This window comes from Oncorhynchus gorbuscha, linkage group LG14, assembly GCF_021184085.1.
Source record: "Oncorhynchus gorbuscha isolate QuinsamMale2020 ecotype Even-year linkage group LG14, OgorEven_v1.0, whole genome shotgun sequence".
Taxonomy (NCBI): domain Eukaryota; kingdom Metazoa; phylum Chordata; class Actinopteri; order Salmoniformes; family Salmonidae; genus Oncorhynchus; species Oncorhynchus gorbuscha.
In genome coordinates, this window is record NC_060186.1 from 65,236,273 (window position 1) to 65,258,835 (window position 22,563).

At 42.7% G+C, this 22,563-nt stretch overlaps 1 protein-coding gene across 1 annotated transcript; it reads right to left on the bottom strand.

Annotated features, from left to right (window-relative positions):
• Positions 1 to 1,912: 1,912 nt before the first annotated feature.
• Positions 1,913 to 22,563, bottom strand: LOC123995297 (actin-related protein 10-like). Its single transcript, XM_046298811.1, has 13 exons — positions 22,384 to 22,563; positions 21,898 to 21,970; positions 8,453 to 8,535; positions 8,183 to 8,291; positions 7,573 to 7,748; positions 7,255 to 7,334; positions 6,210 to 6,245; positions 5,920 to 5,999; positions 5,665 to 5,738; positions 5,171 to 5,252; positions 3,428 to 3,629; positions 2,973 to 3,295; positions 1,913 to 2,637 (listed from the first exon to the last, which is right to left on the bottom strand). The coding sequence occupies exons 1-12, from the start codon at positions 22,458 to 22,460 to the stop codon at positions 3,114 to 3,116; spliced, it is 1,254 nt and encodes a 417-aa protein (XP_046154767.1). The 5' UTR covers positions 22,461 to 22,563; the 3' UTR covers positions 1,913 to 2,637; positions 2,973 to 3,113.

Genomic DNA, 22,563 nt, shown 5'->3' on the forward strand with positions numbered 1-22,563 from the left:
CCTTATCTCTATCCCTCTCTCCTTATCTCTATCCCTCTATCCTTATCTCTATCCCTCTGTCCTTATCTCTATCCCTACCTCCTTCCCTTTATCCCTCTCCTTATCTCTATCCCTCTCCTTATCTCTATCCCTCTCCTTATCTCTATCCCTCTCTCCTTATCTCTATCCCTCTCTCCTTATCTCTATCCCTCCCTCCTTCCCTTTATCCCTCTCCTTATCTCTATCCTTCCCTCCCTCCTTATCTCTATCCCTCTCTTCTTATCTCTATCCCTCTCTCATCTCTATCCTCTCTCCTTATCTCTATCCCTCTATCCTTATCTATATCCCTCCCTCCTTCCCTTTATCCCTCTCCTTATCTCTATCCTTCCCTCCCTCCTTATCTCTATCCCTCTATCCTTATCTCTATCCCTCCCTCCTTCCCTTATCTCTATCCCTCTCTCCTTATCTCTATCCCTCTATCCTTATCTCTATCCCTCCCTCCCTCCCTTTATCCCTCTCCTTCTCTCCCTCCTTCTCTCCCTCCTCTCTCTTGCTCTCTATCTCCATTATTTTCTCCCTTCCTCCCCCTCGCATCTCACTCTTCTCACATAACACTTACTCTGGGGAGTTGAATCACTTACACTGGGGAGTTGAATCACTTACTCTGGGGGTTAGTACCGTTTGGTTTGTATGCAGGATTGGTAGACTAGACACTATTATCCTTCAGTCTATACCCATCTCCATATGTAGGTGATCCTGTGGGGCTGCAGGGGAGACCAACAGAGATAGCTCAGAGGAAGCCTAAAGAGAGTGAGGGAGACAGTGACGGTGGGTGTTTTTCGTGTGTCTGCAATTGGTGTGTGCGTGTACAGGAAGAGATTAAGTCAAACTGGGGATTGGACTCTGAGCTACATCAGATTTCCCAGTCTCTGGGCCCAGCTGCATTTTGGGTAATGACGCCACACCAGTTCCCAGACAGACACACTAACAACCGCCTAAACAGTATATGATTTGTGACCTCTGAGGCACTTTGGTTTCACTATGGCGCCTCCTTGTGGGCGATACATGTTGTACTCAAAACCTACCTGCCCGGCCAGCCAGAATGACCTACCAATGTCCATATTGGATCCATAATCCACTAGACTGGGACCAGGCCAGATCATACAGGTTCAGTCAGGGTTGATTTAAGGATACAGTCAATCACAGGTATATGGTGATCTCAGCTGTATGATTACAGGTCATTGTGGGATTGGGGAATGTATGTGTGAAAGTTGATATGGACCCAGGAATATAGAAGACCTTGAATCAAATACAGCCACATTTAATTTATTCCAGTTCTGACTGCAGTCTTTTCATGCCAGAAATGGATGATAATTCATGTTTTAAACATAGTGTACACACATTAAATTATTTGCAGGTTCTGGTTGAAAAAAAAATTAAATAGAGGATACCCGCACACTTCTCAAAGCTCATGTTACAACCGAAAATGACACAGACCTTTGTCAGTGTTGCACAATAAAACAACTTGAGCATTCATTAGTGTGCAGGCATCTTTTCTTTATTTCATGTGTTAGACTCATGGCACTCCATACCAGAGCAGCCAGTGACTGTTGGAAAAGAGATGACTTCAGAGATCTGTGTGTGCTGCTCAGCATGTTATTTCTTATAAGCATGATACAACTGGTGATTCTTTGGCCTGGTGTTCATTACTTTGAAAGTGACAGTGCTGGGAAATACACATAAACCATATTCAAACAATCCTCCTGACTGCCGTCTCACGGAGTGAACATAATTCAGCCAGTGTACTCTATAGTATGCGTTCTAGTAGTGGGAATATCTGTGTGAAACATCACTTAAAGGCTCTGGAGAGTGAGAAATAAGCCTCATGAGAGACGGGGCAGAACAACAAACAGACAAGACAGGAACGACAACATGCAACAGCGGGAATGTTTATTTAGCGCTGTTGAGTTGATGCATTACAGGATAAGAGCTCTGGGGAGATTGAAACTGATATTAATGTTTCACATGGCAAATAAAAAATAAATAAAACACTACATATTAGCTGAAAAGGAATGCCTGGGGGTAGCATTCACAAGGACTACATAAAGAGAAACTTGACAGCCAAATATCAAAACTGAACTGCAATTTAAATTGGTTGAACTACAATGTATCTGGTTGAAATGCAGTACACTTTCTTACTGACAGTTTCTATATACAGCTCAAGAGTGTTAACATGACAAGCCTCAGTTCAGCTGGAAAACCGAGTCAAATCCACACTTCTGCCTCAAGGGGATAGTCAACACATGGCCACAACTCTGTTCAAGACCACCTTGTGTACAAAGATCTGGACCCAGAACTTGCTCTCCCTGACCCCAGCACAGTACTCTCAATGCAAATGCTGACTACTGTACCAGTGCAATCCTTAGAAAAAACATCTAGTTAGCAATAGAGTGAGCAGAATCTGGAACACAGTGTGGCAGGAGTCTTAAAGAACAAGCACATAAAGACTGATAGAACTAAAAACCCCACAATCCACAGCCATCTGGGGGTTGAGATGCTGGGTGCATCTCTAGTCTAAAGTGGCTCCCTCGCCTTACAGATGAGGGGAAGGGCATGAGTAGAGGAAACCGTAACAGACTATTGAGACACACCCATAATGTGGCCATGCTCCTGCTCCAGTTTCAACTGTTCTGCCTTATTATTATTTGACCATGCTGGTCATTTATGAACATTTGAACATCTTGGTCATTTTCTGTTATAATCTCTACCCGGCACAGCCAGAAGAGGACTGGCCACCCCACATAGCCCGGTTCCTCTCTAGGTTTCTTCCTAGGTTTTGGCCTTTCTAGGGAGTTTTTCCTAGCCACCGTGCTTTTACACCTGCATTGTTTGCTGTTTGGGGTTTTAGGCTGGGTTTCTGTACAGCACTTTGAGATATCAGCTGATGTACGAAGGGCTATATAAATAAATTTGATTTGATTTGATTTGATAATGTCTGATATGTTCAAGTTATGTTTGGGGTGAGTTTTAGTGGTGCCACTAAAATGGCACCACTTTCCATATATAGTACACTATTTTTGGTTTAGGGTGGCACTGCATACGCAGACCAGGGGTAGACAATAGTGTCTGGTGGTTTATTTCTCTGTGGAGAAGGCTCTCTTCATGAGTGGTGGGGGGGTTTTCCCTGCATCATAGACTGATTCTGGCAGCGGGGAGCTGAGACAGCACCAGTCGGGGATACGGCCTGTCTGGTTGTAATAGTCGCGCGACACAGAACGACTACCCAGGATGTCTTGCAGTGCTCCAAAGATCGCTCCTACACAGGGAGAGGAAAGCAGGAGACACAGGGTTATTCAAAGCTGGTTTATACCTACCTGCATTACCACCCCCAACTGTTCCATACAGAGTCCAAGGACAAGGTTGGTTATCAGACTACTCTGTCTCTCACCTCCGAGCCATGCGGTGCAGTTGGGTTTGGCTGGAGGACTGTGCAGCCTGAAGCTCTTGGTGGCCAGGGCGTCGCGATACTTGGGTTTGTCCACCAGGAGGCGTATCTCAGCCAGGAGCCGGTGCAGGAAGCCAGGCAGCATGGCCGTGCCCCCGATAATGACCAGGTTTTCAGATAGCGCCTTACGAGTGTCAATGGGACACTGAGGGGGTTCATCAGATAGAAACACATCAGTATGTAACAATCTTTCGTATTTTCTCAAATGTACTTTTCACAAGATTAACAGTAAACTGGGCTTAAACTCCCAAGCTGCTTAAGACTGTCTATGGGACAGAAATAAGGATTTAATAAGGCCAAAAAAACAAACAAATGTGATCAGAAGAAATCTATCAGTCATTCAGATTTGTTTCATTTACTAAATCAGTTGTACTTGTTAAGTGGTTCACAGCAACCGGTGCCAAGCAGAGGCAACAGAGGCAAGAAAAAACTCCTTAAGGACTGGGTGCGACAACCTGTTCATCCACAGAAACCTATTCGTCCACAGTGCTGGTCTCTCAGGAGAGAAATCTCATTGACTGACTCTACACGGTAGAGAAGTGGACTGTTTACAAGCTTACTACACTGCCTGTCACACTTGTCCACAAAATACCAATGAGTGCTTATGGTACTGTGCTTACAGAGTGTAGCACAAGCACAAAGCATGCAAGAAGAGTCATGGAAGCTGCTCTGCCTATTAAGATGAATGGTCTGTCATTGGTCTGATCCGACTTGTTGAGAAGTTGCCTAAACATCAAGACTGTTCCCATGGATATCAGTCTGAAAAAAAATATGCCAAAAATATGCAATAGCATCTACAAGGCAGAATGTTGAATAAAATTATATTTACACTTACTTTACCAGCTGTACATGCTGTTGGTCATTTTGGCGGTAGGAGGTGGAGATGGGGTATCCACAGGGAATTGTTTACGGAACCAGTAGGTTCTTTCACTTGTATATCCATTATGCTGACGCATTGCACATGATGCACAATAGTCGAATGTAGTCAACCGAAGCACTTTTTTGTTGTTGCAATCAGCTGGAAGTGTTTGCCGTTCAGTTAGGCTCAATCATATTGTGCACATGTTTGTCACGTGCGAATTGCATCAGTATTGAAAATAAAAACTGAAATACAAACGATATACAGACCAGCATACTGAAGGTCGGGTTGATATTACTACTCTGTGGACATTTTGTCTCACATTCCTACCTGCAAAAGGACCAACTACACAGACAACAAGTAAAGTATAATTTTATTCAGCATTCTGGCTTGTAGAGGTCGTGAGAGGAAACTTTCCTGATACAAATGCTAGTTTCTGCCCAAAGTAGAATTCTATGCAATTCAACATTGGGTCTTCAGGCAAATTGAGAAGGAACCGAGACGATTTCACCTCAGTGAACTGGAGAGTCCCGGGAGGCTGGGACTGTTGCTATGGTAACAGGGTTAAAGTCTCTCCCCGTACGTGTTGGTGAAATGCGTTCGTCATTACAAAATGGAAAAAGGAATTATGAAATAGCTGACGATTTTAATTAGAAGATGCAGATGTCTGATGAAAGGTCGTTGCGAACAAAACATTGTCCAGTAATTACTGACGAAGTAACATGAATTCCGTACCCATTTTGGCAGCATCTCATCTCTTGCGGTTTGAGCAGAAAGAAACCCCAGATTAATACATTGTATTTTTCAATTATGAAAACGAATGTTACCTTGACCAGAGTGTCAAGCACTAGAGTGGCCACACTCTTCTCCTCATTGTCCTGCTCAAACAGCATCTCCATCACAGAGTCCCTTCAAAACACAACAACCCACACGTCACTCAGAGTCCCTACAATACAGAACCAACACATCAATCAAGAGTCCCTGCAATAAGTTGGCAAAAATACAGTCTTGATTTCAATTCAATTTGATAAACGTTTTTGTGGCCCAAAGGAGCAATTGTAGGTTCATTAGCCGCCCCTGAGAAGAGCATACAGACAGACATGATGAAAACCTTGCAGAGACAACCCAGATTCAATAATAGAAGAAGGTGACCCAGATATTAAAGAGGAGACACAGAACCAAATATCTAGGTTTGAAATGTTCTGGACATGAATGAAATGGACACAGATTACATCAGTAAACACAATCCTTTGGCTGTGTTTTGTAATTGTAACACATTTCAGCTGAGAAGATATATATATATATATATAAAAACAGCTACCTGATTGTTCCCTTGATATGCAGAATCTTCTCCCCATCCAATGGGTAGTCAACATCAGGGGGTGGTGTTGGTCGCTATAAGGTGGAAGAACATGGATGTAAGGGTCTCAAATGCACTGGACTATAACACTCACCAAACTAACTTTAATAAATGGCATTTACTGGAAGAACACAGCAATAGCTACTGCTTAAATATACCAGACAATGCAAATATAGAAATGACTGACTGCCCAGTTGGGGGTTAAAGGTCACTGACCTCAGCCGTGCCCTCTAGGTTAAACTTGGCCTCCTGGATCTTCAGGCCTCTCTTTAGGTCACTGACAAAACAGGTCCTGACTGGACAAGAAACAACACAAACAAGAGGGTCTATGAGAGTGTGCTACCGCCAACATATATGAATGGGGCGAAGATATCTTTTTAAAAATGGATGAGCTTTAGCTGCCTTTTGTAGCCAAATCCATTTACTTTAGCTGCTAAACTGGAATCCCAGCATTGTCTGTAATAAAGGCAATAAAAACAAGTGGTTTCAGTTTCTTTTGAACATACCCTTGATATCTTCCACAACTTCCTCTGGGATGGAGCCTAGGAACAAAATACAGGATGAAAAGTGAGATCTATTTACCAATGACCCACTTATCCTCCCTCGCATAGAGCCCTTCCTTTCACGCCAATGGTTCTATTACTGTAATAAATGATTGTGTCTCATTGTAGTCAAATGGTGTGTGTCCGAGACAAGGAGAGGACACCAGAGGTGCACTCATTGGTTGAGGAAGTATGGAGAAAGTGAAGAAAGTAGATTATATCAAGTCTTGATAAGTTTAGAGCAGTTTACTTGTCCCAATTTTAATACATACTTTTTTTTGCTTCCCTTGGATACGTTTGCTACAGTTTAGTGTTTGCTTTCACAACAGTCTCATGCCATTAATTACATAGGCTACATCAGTCATTTGACTTTAATAGTGCATTCAGTTGTGCCGTGGTACTGTAGTGGTGTGGTTCAGTAGTGCTGAGAGAGAGATGGTCTAGAATATGCCTGTTTAAATGATTTATGCCCATCAGGCCTGCCTTGCCCTGCATCAGCTAGCTAGTGAGCTACTGCTGCTCTACATAGGAATTCACTCTCGGATCAGAAAAGAACAGTACTTCCAGGATACAGTACACAAGGAGAAAAATAACTAAAATAGGCCATGTGTGTGTGTGTATATATATATATATATATATATATATATATATATATATATATATAAAAAAGACAGAGCAGGTCCTTCCCTTCTTTCACATCAGGCTATAGCAACGACTTCTGAATACAAAATGTTGCATGATTGATTCACCCAGAGAGAGCATTTATACATTCCTTCCTTCCTCTACATATAACAATAGAACACCAGCATCATTATGAAGCTAATTAGGAAAATAAATTCACAAGATTGCCAACAACAGCTATTCACAAAGCATGATATAGCCACAGCAAGAAGACAAGAGGATCCATGGGACGGCTGAGACAGTTTATACAATGACAAAGCACTGCGTGAGTTGTATGGTAAGTTGTTTATGTTTTTGACAAGTAGGTTTCTGATGTCGTGGGTCTTACCAATGACTGTAGGGAGACTCTGTCCAGTACTGGAGTCTGAGTCTACTGTACACTGTTCCACCAGGAGCCCATCCAACTCCCTGAGGGTTAGAACACACACAGCCACTTAGAACAAAGGGGGCAAGTACCCCTGAAAGCACACACATTGATACACTTGATTCTGTCAGTAGTCAAGAAACTGGGGCTTGAAACACACAGCTCTAAAGAGGTGAACAAAAGGTTGTTTCCCTGAAGTTCAGTACGTGACACAAGCAAAGTAGCACACACGGCAAAATCTTTACATAATTACACCATCTCAAACACATGCACACGACTTACTTATGAATGGCCTTGCCACCCAAAGGCAGGGCTTCCCAGGCTGACAGGATGGGGATGCACTCATACACAGGCAGCACCAGTGTCTCAGTGTAGCCACAGTCCATCACCAGGCCTGAGTTGATGCCCAGAGACATGATGGACATGAGGTGACTGGGAGCAAACAGCACTGAGGGCACCTGGGAAACACAGAGGCATCCTCCTAAACATCCATTGCCTGATCATAAAATATAAAATCCATGCCCCTTTGTGTTCCAACTACTGTCAGGTGTGAGCACTATGGAGATGGCTCCATCGAGCCTCCCTATTGGCTTAGGGGAGCATTGCATTCACCATTTAGCTTACACCCATCTAGTTTGGGTTAGGAGAAGGGGATAGCATTTTTGTACCATGTAAAGTGGTTCTACACATAATAGGCTGAGTTTACAAAGGCAGCCCATTTCTGATATTTTTTCCAATAATTGGTTTTGACCAATCACATTAGATCTTTTCACATCAGATCTTTTTCAGAGCTGATCTAATTGGTCAGAATAACAATGAGTGAAAAAAAAGAGATCAGAATTGGGCTGCATGTGTAAATGCACCCACAGACATAGATCATTGGTCTCAGTACCTCAAACTGTTTGAAGAAGACTTTGGTGAGGGTTTCTCTGAAGTGGGAGGGACAGAGGATGGACTCGATGATCAGCACTCTCCTGTCACGGGGGTTCACCAGCAGATGCCTGGGCAGGACAGAAAGGTAGTAGACAGACATTCAATCATTAATTTTATTATGGCCTGGGGTGCATCTCCAAAATGGCTGACTCCCATGGTTGCTTTAATGTTATTGCCACTGATGTGTCAGTCATTACACACACTACTAGCTTTGTCAAAAGCTCCTTACCTGAAGTAGAGCGTGTGGATGAACTCCTTGAGGTTGGAGTAGAGTTCCTCTGTGTTGATGTTGTACTGAACCACTTTGATAGACTGTGAGAAAAGACACGCCGACAGAAATGGTTATAGATGAGGCTGTCCATTTCTATACTTTGAGTCGGTATTCATGTCATATGAAGGAATTCCCCTCAACCACAAATTGGGGAAAAAATATTATTCTTTCCCATTGACCCCCATTGTAAAAGAGCCAACTTTGTAAATGATTTTATTATACAGAAATAACAAAACATGCCGAAAAGCTGCTGTGTTGTTCAGTGCCTTCGGAAAGCAGTCAGACTTTTCCCTCATTTGGTTACGTTTCAGCCTTATTATAAAATGGATCAAATCAAATGAATTCATCAATCTACCCACAATACACCATAATGACAAATCGAAGAACAGGTTTTTAGAAATGTTTGCAAATGTATAAAAAAAATGAAATACCTTATTTACATAAGTATTCACACCCTTTGCTATGAGACTCGAAATTGAGCTCAGGTGCATCCTGTTTCCATTGATTATCCTTGAGATGTTTCTACAACATGGTGTCCACCTGTGGTAAATTAAATTGATCGGACATGATTTGAAAAGGCACACACACCTGTCTATATTAGGTCCCACAGTTGACAGTGCATGTCAGAGCAGAAACCAAGCCATAAGGTTGAAGGAATTGTCCGTAGAGCTTCGAGACAGGATTGTGTTGAGGCACAGACCTGGGGAAGGGTACCAAAAAATGTCTGCAGCATTGAAGGTCCTCAAGAACACAGTGGCCTCCATCATTCTTATATGAAAGAAGATAGGAACCACTAAGACTCTTCCTAGAGCCAAACTGAGCAATCGGGTGAGAAGGGCCTTAGGGAGGTGACCAAGAACCCTGACAGCGTTCTAGAGTTCCTCTGTGGAGATGGGAGAACCTTCCTGAAGGACAACCATCTCTGCAGCACTCCACCAATCAGGACTTTATGGTTGAGTCGCCAGACGGAAGCCACTAGTCAGTAAAAGGCACATGACAGCCTGCTTGGAGTTTGCCAAAAGGAACCTAAAGACTGACCATGAGAAACAAGATTCAGACTGGAGGCGACGGTTCCAACAGGACAACGATCCTAAGCACACAGCCGAGACAACACAGGAGTGGCTTCGGGACAAGTCTCCGAATGTCCTTGAGTGGCCCAGCCAGAGCCCAGACTTGAACCAAATTAGCAATCATTTCTAAAAACGTTTTGCTTTGTCATTATGGATGATTGATTGAGGAAAATAAACAATTTAATACATTTTAGAATAAGGCTGTAACGTAACAAAATGTGGAAAAAGTAAAGTGGTCTGAATACTTTCCAAAGTCACTGTATATGTAACCTGGTCAAAAATCCCAACCTACGGTTCACAATGCTCCCATGTAGGGAAATGGAGCCTGCGAGAAGCGCCCTGTGGCTTCAGGCTATTCAGTGTGTAAGAGTGCAAAATTATGGGGACCCGGTGTCCAAGCAGGCTACACACAGCTATGTGTGTGCAAACATTTAATCACAGGTAAGACATTCAACTTGTGTAGTAAGGTCTAACTCCACCCACTACTTGTAGCATTATAGTCGGTTTGTTTGGGTGTTGGTCTTGGCTATCTTAATGATGTTCTGATTGGTAGCTAGCTAACATTCAAGTGGCTAATCTACATGAAAAGTGGCATGAGGGAAGCCCTACAATATTAGGTTTTTCTAAGTAATGAGAATACTTTTCAACATTGCCTGCCACCAAGAAATCTTTAGACATGTTGTACTTTTCTTTAATGTAGTTTTGTAATGGACTTAAACAAGCAGAAAATAAGAAAATGTTGCTTGAAAAATGTCAAGTTTTTGCTATGAGCCAATGGGGTAATCAAGGTAACCATGGGTTGTTTTACCCACAGGCAGCACTGATGCGCGTAACGATGGTGACAGGAGGTGTGCGTAATGATTAGCAGCCTGGCGACCTTAAGCGCAAGAAAGGGGGAGCGCGAGCAGACGTGATAGAATTTGTCCAGTCTGTGGCTTCAGGTTCATGCAATGGTGCTTGGAGAGCAGGCCAGCAGCGGAGAATATCCTCTCTACACTGGCAAAGCCACTGGGAATGCTAAACACCCCTTTGGCCACTCTTGCCAGGTAGAGATGCAGACTTATTTTTATTTGTCTATAGGCAGGCCTAAAGGTTTTTAGGCAAAATAATCCAATCAAAACGGAGAGCTTCTTGAACGTGGGAATATTATTGGGATCAAAATCAATGATGGCCTATTGTATACAGATAACAGAACAAAAATGAACCAAACGTTTAAGAGATCAGATTTTTTGTTTATTAATAATTTGCTATCATGACAGTTATCTACAGCAGCACAGAAGTAGACTAGAAATGCATGCTGGGCTGGGCATGGCATGAGCTAGTGAAGTGAGCGCTACTGGGAAAAATTGGAGCAGGTGAGAAGGCCGACGCTCAGCTTTTGGGAATCTTGCGCCGCGCTCCAATCAAATTGGTATCGCTCTGCTCCGCTCACATATTCTGGACCATACTGCCTGTCCAAAGTTAAAATGGAACTAACAGCATTTTAGCAACATTAAATCTTATTAAAATCTGTCATTCAAGGCAGCATGACACCTTTAAAAAAAATATTAAAAAATAAAAGATTTTGACAAGCAACCGCTTAGATATGCTCGTTTTGGGAATGTTTGGGAATGATGTATAAGGTATTTGTGAAATCAGCCATGCGTTTGGACAATTAATAGACCCTGCACTAAATTAAACATCCGTCTCATCCAGGACCAGACTCTACGCAGACTGGTGCACCATAGGCAATCAAAGCTACAGTAGGCCTTTACGCAAAAGTAATTTAATATATGCCATTTAGCAGACGCTTTTATCCAAAGCGACTTACAGTCATGTGTGCATACATTCTACGTATGGGTGGTCCCGGGGATCGAACCCACTACCCTGGCGTTACAAGCGCCATGCTCTACCAACTGAGCTACACAGGACCCACACAAGCCTGCCATCATTCACTTTGAACTGAATGTTTACAGGCAGTTCTAACAGCGCGACTTCAGATCAGTAGAATGCATTCGCCAAAAGCCACAATGCACCCGAATGGTTCTCTGCAAGTATGTAAATACCACAGGAGTTCTAGTACATTTGGAACTTTACAGTCCTATTGATCAAACAACCATGAAAAAAGGTAGGCTCTCTCTCCCTCAGTTATGCACACCAACAACTAATGCTAGCCAGAGCAAGATGAGCTAAAATCTAACGATGGCACATTAAATAAACCCTCTCAACTTTTACTGCTAGTTGGCCGTGAAAATTGCACTGATAAACGATGGGGAATTGCAGCCTACTCATCCTTCTGCAGCTGCCTTGTCCCAACCAAGCACACAAGTTAATTGGCTAAAGTTGGCTAGCTAGCTACTTCCAGACACAAACGAGAGAACGCCACACTGACCATTTTACTCGCCCTAGCAGAGCTGATGAGAGTGTTTTCATGTTAGGCTGAGAGAGGATCTCATGTCAGATGATGTGGAAACAATATGGCAACAGGTTCATGTGCCTCACCTAAAGCCTATTCTCGTAGGAAGTTGCTATAGACCACCATGTGCTACAAGTCAGTATTTGGACTTGGTGTGTGAAATGTTGGATCATGTTTGTGATATCATAAGAGAGGTATATTTTCTGGGTGTCCTAAATATTGACTGGTTGTCATCAAACTGTCCACTCAAAAATAATCTCCAATCGCTAACCAGACTGCAATCTGGTTCAAGTCAGTCAACCTACCTAAATCATCCATGTGCATTGATCAGGTCTTTACTAATGTTGCAGAAATCTGCTCTAAAGTTGTATCCACACCCATTGGATGTAGTGATCATAATATAATAGCCATATCTACAAAAAACAAAGTTCCAAATTTGAGACCTAAAATTGTGTATAAACAATCCTACAAGAGGATTTTCAATGATTCCTATGTGGAAGATTTGTTGGTCTGATTTGTGTAATGAGGAACATCTGGACACTGCACTTGAAAAATGTATGAAACTGCTTCTTCTGGTTACTGATAGGCTCCCATCAACAAACCGACTGTTAGAACTGCCAAATCCCCATGGATAGATGATGAATTGAAAAACTGTATGGCTGAGAGGGATGAGGCAAAGGGAATAGCAGATAAGTCTGACAACACTGCAGACTTGAAAACATACAGTAAATTGAGATATCACGTAACTAAATTAAACAAAAAGAAGAAACTATACTATGGAACACAGATAAATGATATAAAGTATGATAAGAAGAAGCTCTGGAGTACGGTAAATGAAATTCTAGGCAAAAAAAGCAAACAACTGCATCCTGCATTGAAGCAGATCAAATCAAATGTATTTATATAGCCCTTCGTACATCAGCTGATATCTCAAAGTGCTGTACAGAAACTCAGCCTAAAACCCCAAACAGCAAGCAATGCAGGTGTTGAAGCACAAGCAGATGGCTTGTTCATAACAGAACCCTTTAATCACTTTAATAACGTTTTTGTTGACAATATTAGTGGACTTAGGTATGACATTCAAACAACAAATGCTGAGCCTTCATTTCATGCATAATGGACCAAATAATGAAAGACAAGCACTGCAGTTTGGAGTTCCACAATGTGGGTGTGGAAGAGGTGAAAAATTGTTGCTATATATAAATAAGGACAAACCACCTGGTACCGACAACCTGGATGGTAAATTGCTGAGGTTGGTAGCGGAATACATTGGGACTCCTGTTTGCCACATCTTCAATTTAAGCCTAAAAGAAGTGTGTGCCCTTGAATAGCAGAGCACCCTTTAATGGTTAATGGAACTGACACAAATTACTGATTTCCTGAAAGAAATTGATAGTAAGAATGTTGTGGGAGCTGTTTTGTTAGACTACAGTGCAGCTTTTGATGTCATTGATAATAACCGATTGCTGACTTTTTTTGTTTGTTGCTGTTATGGATTTGGATCCTCTACCTTATTATGGATTGAGAGTTACATATCTAATAGAATACAGAGGGGTTTTCATGAACAGAAGCCTCTCTCATGCAAATTCAGTTGAATGTGGTGTACCGCAGGGCAGCCGGCTAGGACCATTATTGTTTTCTGTTTTTACAAATGACCTTCCACTGACCTTGAATAAAGCCTCTATGTCTATGTACGCTGACGACTCAACAGTATACGCATTGGCTGCAAAAGTAAAATGAATAACTGAGATAATTAACATAGAGCTTCAGTCAGTTTTAGAATGGGTAACTAGCAATAGGCTGGTGCTAAATATTTGAACTAAAAGCATAATTTTAGTGACAAATCACTCGCTCAACGCTAAACCTTGTTTAGATCTATTATTGAAAAATGTGGCTATTGAGCAAGTTGAGGAGACTAAACTACTGGGTGTAATCCAGAAATCTGGCAGTGGCTTCTGATTAAATTCAATTTTCACAGAACCACTTGTTGCAATTTTGATGAGGCTCTCTTATTCAGATATCAATAAGTGGACTGGAGGCAGGGCATGATAGGGATAACGAATCCAGTTGCTTGTGTCATCCGTTTCGGGAAAGTACCTGGCTCATTCCAAGATGGCGTAGCAGTCAGACGTCTTTGTCTTTGTCCTGTCGTGTCCCTTGTGTATATCTTTTTCTTCGCATATCTTTTAAAAATATTTTCCTAAACCTCAACTTCTAAATACTCTCCTGCAACCCGCCTCACCCAATGTGGCATGGATCTGTTTTTTTTCTGAAGTATTTCTATTTACTTCGGATCTGGAATCCCTCAACTGAAGCTAGCCAGCTAACTAGCTACCAGCTATCAGTCAGCAAACCACTGCTAGCGGTCATCAGCTAACCTTTAGCTCAGAAAGCTCTCGCCAGTTCATACAACGTGACTCAAACCAGAGCATAACGGACCTATTTTTTCTTTCCATATCCCTGGATTCCTACTTCAAACTCTGAACATTTTGATCTGGATCTTTGCAACTAGCTAACCTCAATCCCGGGTGACTACTCCTGGCTAGCGTTTCCTTCCCGGAGCAAGCACCAATTAGCCTGAAGCTAGCCCGGCTAGGGCTCCTGGGCTACCACCGAAGCCAACTCCTGGTCTACAATATCCAGACCCCTTCTACTGCCGGTACGGGGCATGGAACCCCGCCGATCCTCTAAGACTGGAATACCGACATAATCTGCCCGAGGATTCCAACAGGCCTCTCAGGCGCGACGTCCACTGAAGGCCCATTCTGCTATCAACGGCCAGCTAGCTACCTAGATCAACTTGGAACCCTACTAATCCACGACTGGTCTATCAACGTCACCGCAAGAAGAGGCAAAAACAGACTTAACTCCATCGCAACGTCCCCCAAAGGCCATTCTGCTAGCTTGCTAGCCCTGGTCTGCTAACTGCTAGCTTGCTAGCCCCGGTCTGGCAACTGCTAGCTTGTTAGTCCCGGACTACTAACTGATAGCATGTTAGCCCCGGCTTGCTAACTGTCTGAATCACCGTGTCCCCAGCCAGCCCAACCAGTCACTGGACCCATATGATCACTTGGCTACGCATGCCTCTCTCTAATATCAATATGCATCATCCATTACTGTCCTGGTTAGTGATTACTGTCTTATTTCACTGTAGAGCCTCTAACCCTGCTCAATATGCCTTAACCAACCATGTTGTTCCTCCTCCTACATATGCAATGACATCACCTGGTTTAAACGTCTCTAGAGACTATATCTCTCTCATCATTACTCAATGCCTAGGTTCACCTCCAATGTACTCACATCCTACCGTACCTTTGTCTGTACACTATGCCTTGAATCTATGCTATCGTGCCCAGACACCTGCTCCTTTTACTCTCTGTTCCGAATGTGCTAGACGGTCAGTTCGTATAGCCTTTAGCCGTACCCTTATCCTACTTCTCCTCTGGTGATGTAGAGGTTGATCCAGGTCCTGCAGTGCCTAGCTCCACTCCCACTCCCCAGGTGCTCTCATTTGTTGACTTCTGTAACGGCAAAAGCCTTGGTTTCATGCATGTTAATATTAGAAGCCTACTCCCCAAGTTTGTTTTACTCACTGCTTTAGCACACTCTGCCAACCCGGATATCTTAGCCGTGTCTGAATCCTGGCATAGGAAAACCACCAAAAACCCTGAAATTTCCATCCCTAATTATAACATTTTCCGCCAAGATAGAGCTGCCAAAGGGGGCGGTGTTGCGATCTACTGAAAAGACAGCCTGCAGAGTTCTGTCTTACTATCCAGGTCTGTATCCAAACTATTTGAGCTTCTACTTCTAAAAATTCACCTTTCCATAAGCAAGTCTCTCACCATTGCCACTTGCTATGGACAAGCCTCTGCACCCAGCTGTGCCTCGACACCATATGTGAATTGATTGTCCCCCCATCTGTCTTCTGTGCTCGTGCTACTAGGTGACCTAAACTGGGACATGCTTAACACCCCGGACATCCTACAATCAAAGCTTGATGCCCTCAATCTTACACAAATGATCAATGAACCTACCAGGTACAACCCCAAATCCGTGAACACAGGCACCCACATAGAGATCATCCTAACTAACACGCCCTCCAAATATACCTCTGCTGTTTTCAATCAAGATCTCAGCGATCACTGCCTCATTGCCTGCATCCGTAATAGGTCTGCGATCAAACGACCACCCCTCATCACTGTCAAACGCTCCCTAAAACACTTCTGCGAGCAGGCCTTTCTAAATCGACCTGGCTGGGGTATCCTGGAATGACATTGACCTCATCTCGTCAGTAGAGGATGCCTGGTTATTCTTTAAAAGTGCCTTCATCACCATCTTAAATAAGCATGCCCCATTCCAAATTTTTTAAAACTTGGAATAGATATAGTCCTTAGTTCCCTCCAGACCTGTCTGCCCTGGAACAGCACAAAAACATCCTGTGGCGTTCTGCATTAGCATCGAATAGCCCCCATGATATGCAACTTTTCAGGGAAGTTAGGAACAAATATACACAGGCAGTTAGGAAAAGTAAGGCTAGCTTTTTCAAACTCAAAAAGGTTCTGGGACACTGTAAAGTCCAGGGAGAATAAGAGCACCTACTCCCAGCTGCCCACTGCTCGGAGGCTAGGAAACACTGTTACCACTGATAAATCCACTATAATTGAGAATTTCAATAAGCATTTCTCTACGGCTGGCCATTTCTCTACCTGGCTGGCCACCTTGCTACCCCTACCCCTATCCCGGTCAACTGATGTTCTGAAAGAGATGCAAAATCTGGACCCCTACAAATCAGCCGGGCTAGACAATTTGGATCCTCTCTTTCTAAAATTATCTGCCGAAATTGTTGCAACCCCTATTACTAGCCTGTTCAACCTCTCTTTCGTATCGTCTGAGATTCCCAAAGATTGGAAAGCTGCAGCGGCCATCCCCCTCTTCAAAGGGGGGACACTCTAGACCCAAACTGCTGCAGACCTATATCTATCCTACCCTGTCTTTCTAAGGTCTTCGAAAGCCAAGTCAACAAACAGATTACCGACCATTTTGAATCCCACCGTACCTTCTCCGCTATGCAATCTGGTTTCAGAGCTGGTCATGGGTGCACCTCAGCCATGCTCAAGGTCCTAAACGATATCTTAACCGCCATCGATAAGAGACACTACTGTGCAGCCATATTCATCAACCTGGTCAAGGCTTTCGTCAATCACCACATTCTTATTGGCAGACACGACAGCCTTGGTTTCTCAAATGATTGCCTTGCGTGGTTTACCAACTACTTCTCTGATAGAGTTCAGTGTGTCAAATCGGAGGGCCTGTTGTCCGGACCTCTGGCAGTCTATGGGGATGCCACAGGGTTAAATTCTCAGGCCGACTCGCTTCTCTGTATACATCAATGATGTCGCTCTTGCTGCTGGTGATTCTCTGATCCACCTCTATGCAGACGACACCATTCTGTATACTTCTGGCCCCTCTTTGGACACTGTGTTAACTAACCTCTAGACAAGCTTCAATGCCATACAACTCTCCTTCCGTGGCCTCCAACTGCTCTTAAATGCAAGTAAAACTAAATTCATGCTATTCAATCGATCACTGTCCACACCTGCCCGCCCGTCCAGCATCACTATTCTGTTCTAGAATCGGCTTCCTATATCGCAACAAAGCATCCTTCACTCATGCTACCAAACATACCCTCATAAAACTGACCATCCTACAGAGCCTCGAACTCGGCAATGTCATCTATAAAATAGCCTCCAACACTCTACTCAACAAATTGGATGCAGTGCCATCCATTTTGTCACCAAAGCCCCATACAGTACCCACCACTGCAACCTGTACGCTCTCGTTGGTTGGCCCTCGCGTCATACTCGTCGCCAAATCCACTGGCTCCAGGTTATCTACAAGTCTCTTCTAGGTAAAGCCCCGCCTTATCTCAGCTCACTGGTCACCATAGCAGCACCCACTCGTAGCACGTGCTCCAGCAGGTATATCTCACTGGTCACCCCCAAAGCCAATTCCTCCTTTAGCAGACTTTCCTCCAGTTCTCTGCTGCCATTGACTGGAATGAACTGGAAAAATCACTGAAGCTGGAGACTCATATCTCCCTCACTAGCTTTAAGCACGAGCTGTCAGAGCAGCTCACAGATCACTGCACCTGTACATAGCCCCATCTGAAAACAGCCCATCTATCTACCTCATCCCCATACAGTATTTATTTATCTTGCTCCTTTGCACCCCAGTATTGCACTTGCATCTTCTGCACATCTACCATTCCAATGTTTAATTGCTATATTGTAATTACTTTGCCACCATGGCCTATTCATTGCCTTAGCTCCCTTATCTTACCTCATTTGCACTCACTGTATATAGACTTTTTGTTTTATTTTTTTTCTACTGTATTATGTATGTATTATGTATTTGTTTATTCCATGTGTAACTCTGTGTTGCTGTATGTGTCGAATTGCTATGCTTTATCTTGGCCAGGTCGCAATTGCAAATGAGAACTTGTTCTCAACTAGCCTACCTGATAAATAAAGGTGAAATAAAAAAATAGTAATTGGGCACCCAACTCACTCAGGTGCTTCGCTATATCACATTTGACATTGTCTGTAAGCTTGACTTCATTTGCACACAAAAAAATATACAATGATGGAAAGACCTGTGTGTTGTCCTTCTTAATGCATACAGAAGAGCTCCAACTTCTCAATCATGGCCTCAATTTTGTCCCACACATTGAATATAGTTGTGGAGAGTCCCTGTAATCCTAGATTCAGATCATTCAGGCGAGAAAAAACATCACCCAGATAGGCCAGTCGTGTGAGAAACTCGTCATCATGCAAGCGGTTAGACAAGTGAAAATTATGGTCAGTAAAGATAACTTTAAGCTCGTCTCTCAATTAAAAAAAAGAAATGTGTCAATACTTTGCCCCTTGATAACCAGTGTACTTCTGTATGTGGTAAAAGGGTTACATGGTCGCTGTCCACATCATTGCATAGTGCAGAAAATACACAAGTTCAGAGGCCTTGCTTTAACAAAGTTAACCATTTTCACTGTAGTGACCAAAACGTCTTTCAAGCTGTCAGGCATTCCCATGGCAGAAAGAGCTTCTCGGTGGATGCTGCAGTGTACCCAAGTGGTGTCGGGAGCAACTGCTTGCATGCACGTTACCACTCCACTATGTCTCCCTGTCATGGCTTTTGCGTCATCAGTACAGATACCAACACATCTTTACCACCAAAGTCCATCTGGTGTCACAAAGCTGTCCAGTACTTTTAAAATATCTTCTCCTGTTGTCCTGACTTTCAGTGGTTTGCAGAAGCGGATATCTTCCTTAATTGACCCCCCATAAACGTAACAGACATATACCAGGAGCTGTGTATAGCCTGCTACGTCTGTTGACTCATCCAGCTGTAATGCATAGAATTCACTGGCTTGTATGCAAAGCAGTAATTGTTTCAAAAAATCTCCTGCCATGTCACTGATGCGTCATGAAACAGTGTTGTTTAATGAAGGCATTCGTTTTTGGGGCCTTTTCCCCCAGCCATATCCGCAGCAGCAGGGATATTTAAGTCCTCCACAATAGTAGTGGAACAAACTCCCTCACGACGCCAGGACAGCGGAGTCAATCACCACCTTCCGGAGACACCTGAAAACCCACCTCTTTAAGAAATACCTAGGATAGGATAAGTAATCCTTCTCACCCCCCCCCCCCTTTAAGATTTAGATGCACTATTGTAAAGTGACTGTTCCACTGGATGTCATAAGGTGAATGCACCAATTTGTAAGTCGCTCTGGATAAGAGCGTCTGCTAAATTACTTAAATGTAATGTAAATGTAAATAGTATGAGACCTGACTGTCCTAGCCACTCGGTAGCTCACCATATAAGACGCTTCTAGCCCCTTCTTATTAATGGTATCGGTTGCTTTTATACATGTCTTAGTACTCGAAAGTCATCTTAATTCTTGCTCAAAAAATCCAGTGGCCAATTTTCCAAATTGGCATGTTTTTTTCTAAATGTCTGCACAAGTGTGAAGGTTTCATCAAGTTGTGAGATAGTACTTTTGCACATATAACACACTGTGGCTGAGGAAAGGCACTACTCCCAATATAAGTGAACCCCAAATCAATATAGTTCTCATCATATTCGATGGTCCAATTTCCCTGTCTTTTATTTTGCTGCTTTCCCGGGTAAGGGGGCAGTAGCTCTTCGGCTGCATCAGATTCACAACTGTCAGTGCCCATGCTAGCTGGGCTAACAACAAATATAGAATTACTGATGCTAGCATTGGATGTGCTCGTGGAAGCAGAACAATTTGTGTCGTCAACAGGTGCAGTACTGCTGGTAAGTACTTAAAAAAAAAAACATTTATCAATTTCCGAGTAAACGGAATGAGCAGCAGCTACTTTTGGCTACATACGGACCGTTAGTGGAATTACCGCGAGAGAGTAACGGTTGAGGTGATTGGATGTTAATTATTTGACTAGGATACCTGTATTTGACATTGTGTTGTTATTTCGCTGAACACTAGATGGTTTAATTTTCTTTTTGGCAGTGAAATGAGGCTACTCAGGTGAGAAAAAAAACTCACCCAAATGTATAGCCCCATTGGAAAATATAAATGTACTGTATGAAAATGTGGGGGAAAAATGTAATATATATATTAGCAATAAAACCAGTTTAAAAAAACAGATAAAATAGCACCTTACTGCACAATGGGGACTGTGAAGAGACACATCCATTTTATATATATATTGTATTGTAATTTGCACTGTACTATGCATTAGACCTAGATATTGTGTGTATGTACTGATATGTAGGCTGTGTGTGACATTATAAAATGTATTTCAGTCCTTGACTAATAATGTTCCCTACTATGTATTATGTCATGTTTCATGTGGACCCCAGGAAGAGTAGCTGTTGCAAAAGCATCAGCTATGGGGACCCTAAAAAATACTAAATCTAGGACATTCGTGACTCAGCAGATGTTGCATGTTTGTAAATTAAACAGTTATTCTGCGCTCTGGCAAACAGGTGAGAGTGCTCTGAAATTGGAGTAGCTAGCCAGAGTGAATTTGTGAACGCAAGAGATATGATAACTGTATAATACAGTGGTTCAGGTTCTTGCTAACTAACAAAATGACACCTGCATCTCTAGCTGTGTATAGCCACCGAAAAACAATGATTGTGAGAAGTCACTCACCCACCCCTCCAATGACATGATATCCTCCTAGCAGCAAGCTAGCTAGCTAACGGTATGCTCAATGTTTTTATCTTGCTACATAAATAGATACCCTAGCCTATTAGCACATTATGACTGACTTTGCCATTATACTGATCATTGCCATTGCTAGTTTGATTATATTGACATTCCCAATCTTAGTTACATTCGCCCATTTTTGTCAAAAATATTGAGTAATTGAAACAGAATCAGTGCACCCCGGGTGGAGGCAGCAAACAATGTACAAGGCCAGCTGGGATTTACAACCTGATAACCTTTGGACCACCAAGTAATGTATTGGTGAATTATATTAATCATGCACTGAACTGCATCCATCTAATCTATTCTGCCAACAATGCCTTAGTGTTCGTCATGGAAAAAACTTTTATAAAGTTGGTTTTGTAGCATAATCTGGGAATTTGATATATTTTACTGATATTATGATTGTCTGTTTTGTTTCATATCTGAAAAGTAGTTATAACGCTGTCAGTTCCACTTTAAAGAGCACTAGCCATTATTTATCTCTCTCTCTCACACACACACACACACACACACACACACACACACACACACACACACACACACACACACACACACACACACACACACACACACACACACACACACACACACACACACACACAGAGAAGAGATAGTCGATTTCAATAATGCCTGTCCATAAGTTAAAGAGCACTTGTCATTCATTAATTCGCTCACTAACCTGCTGTTGTCCCGGCTTCTGTATCTCACTAGGAATGATGAACCTGGGCCCCGTTTCTCCAGCAAAGCCACACCTGCATCATCATACAAAACCATTTAGTTTGTGATGAGTGAAATCATTGACACTTGTCAGAGAGTGCTCAATGCCAATGAATGTATATGTAATGAGTAAAGGGCCTTAGTGTGTCCGATTCTCATATGATCTTCCCCAGCCCAGGCACTAGACTGCTGCTGTTCCATACATCGCTAGCTAGCTAACATTAGCCAGCTAGCTTTCGTTAATATCGCTAGCCCTTTTTCAGAAAAACACATATTTAACACATAGTGACCAACTATGACGTGCTTTAAACATTGGATAGTCGGTTTATATTTGCTTACATCTCTGATGTTCAGTACTTAACATGTGTGACTGGTAGTGGCCAATGTTGTTAGCATGTAAACGTTAGCTCTGCTAGCTAACGACATATCTAGCTAGTTAAATACTTACTTTGTGTAGGCTGCTCCTAAATCAATGACGACTGCAGTTTTTTCCCCTCCACTCCCCAACCCTTCAAACAAGGGCATTTTATATTTTATATTTACTTAATCGTTTCCAATATACAACATGAAAACGCAAATAAATGATTTCCTGCTGGGTTTGGCAGGGTCCTTTCTTTCAGTTTGAGGA

Excerpts from the sequence above, each read along its gene's own strand:
- LOC123995297 (XM_046298811.1), bottom strand. The coding sequence starts at position 22,460 with ATGCCCTTGTTTGAAGGGTTGGGGAGTGGAGGGGAAAAAACTGCAGTC. Across the intron at positions 21,971-22,383 it reads TTAGGAGCAGCCTACACAAA|GTGTGGCTTTGCTGGAGAAA; the intron begins GTAAGTATTTAA and ends ATGATGATGCAG. Across the intron at positions 5,253-5,664 it reads CATATCAAGGGAACAATCAG|GGACTCTGTGATGGAGATGC; the intron begins GTAGCTGTTTTT and ends TGTGTTTTGAAG.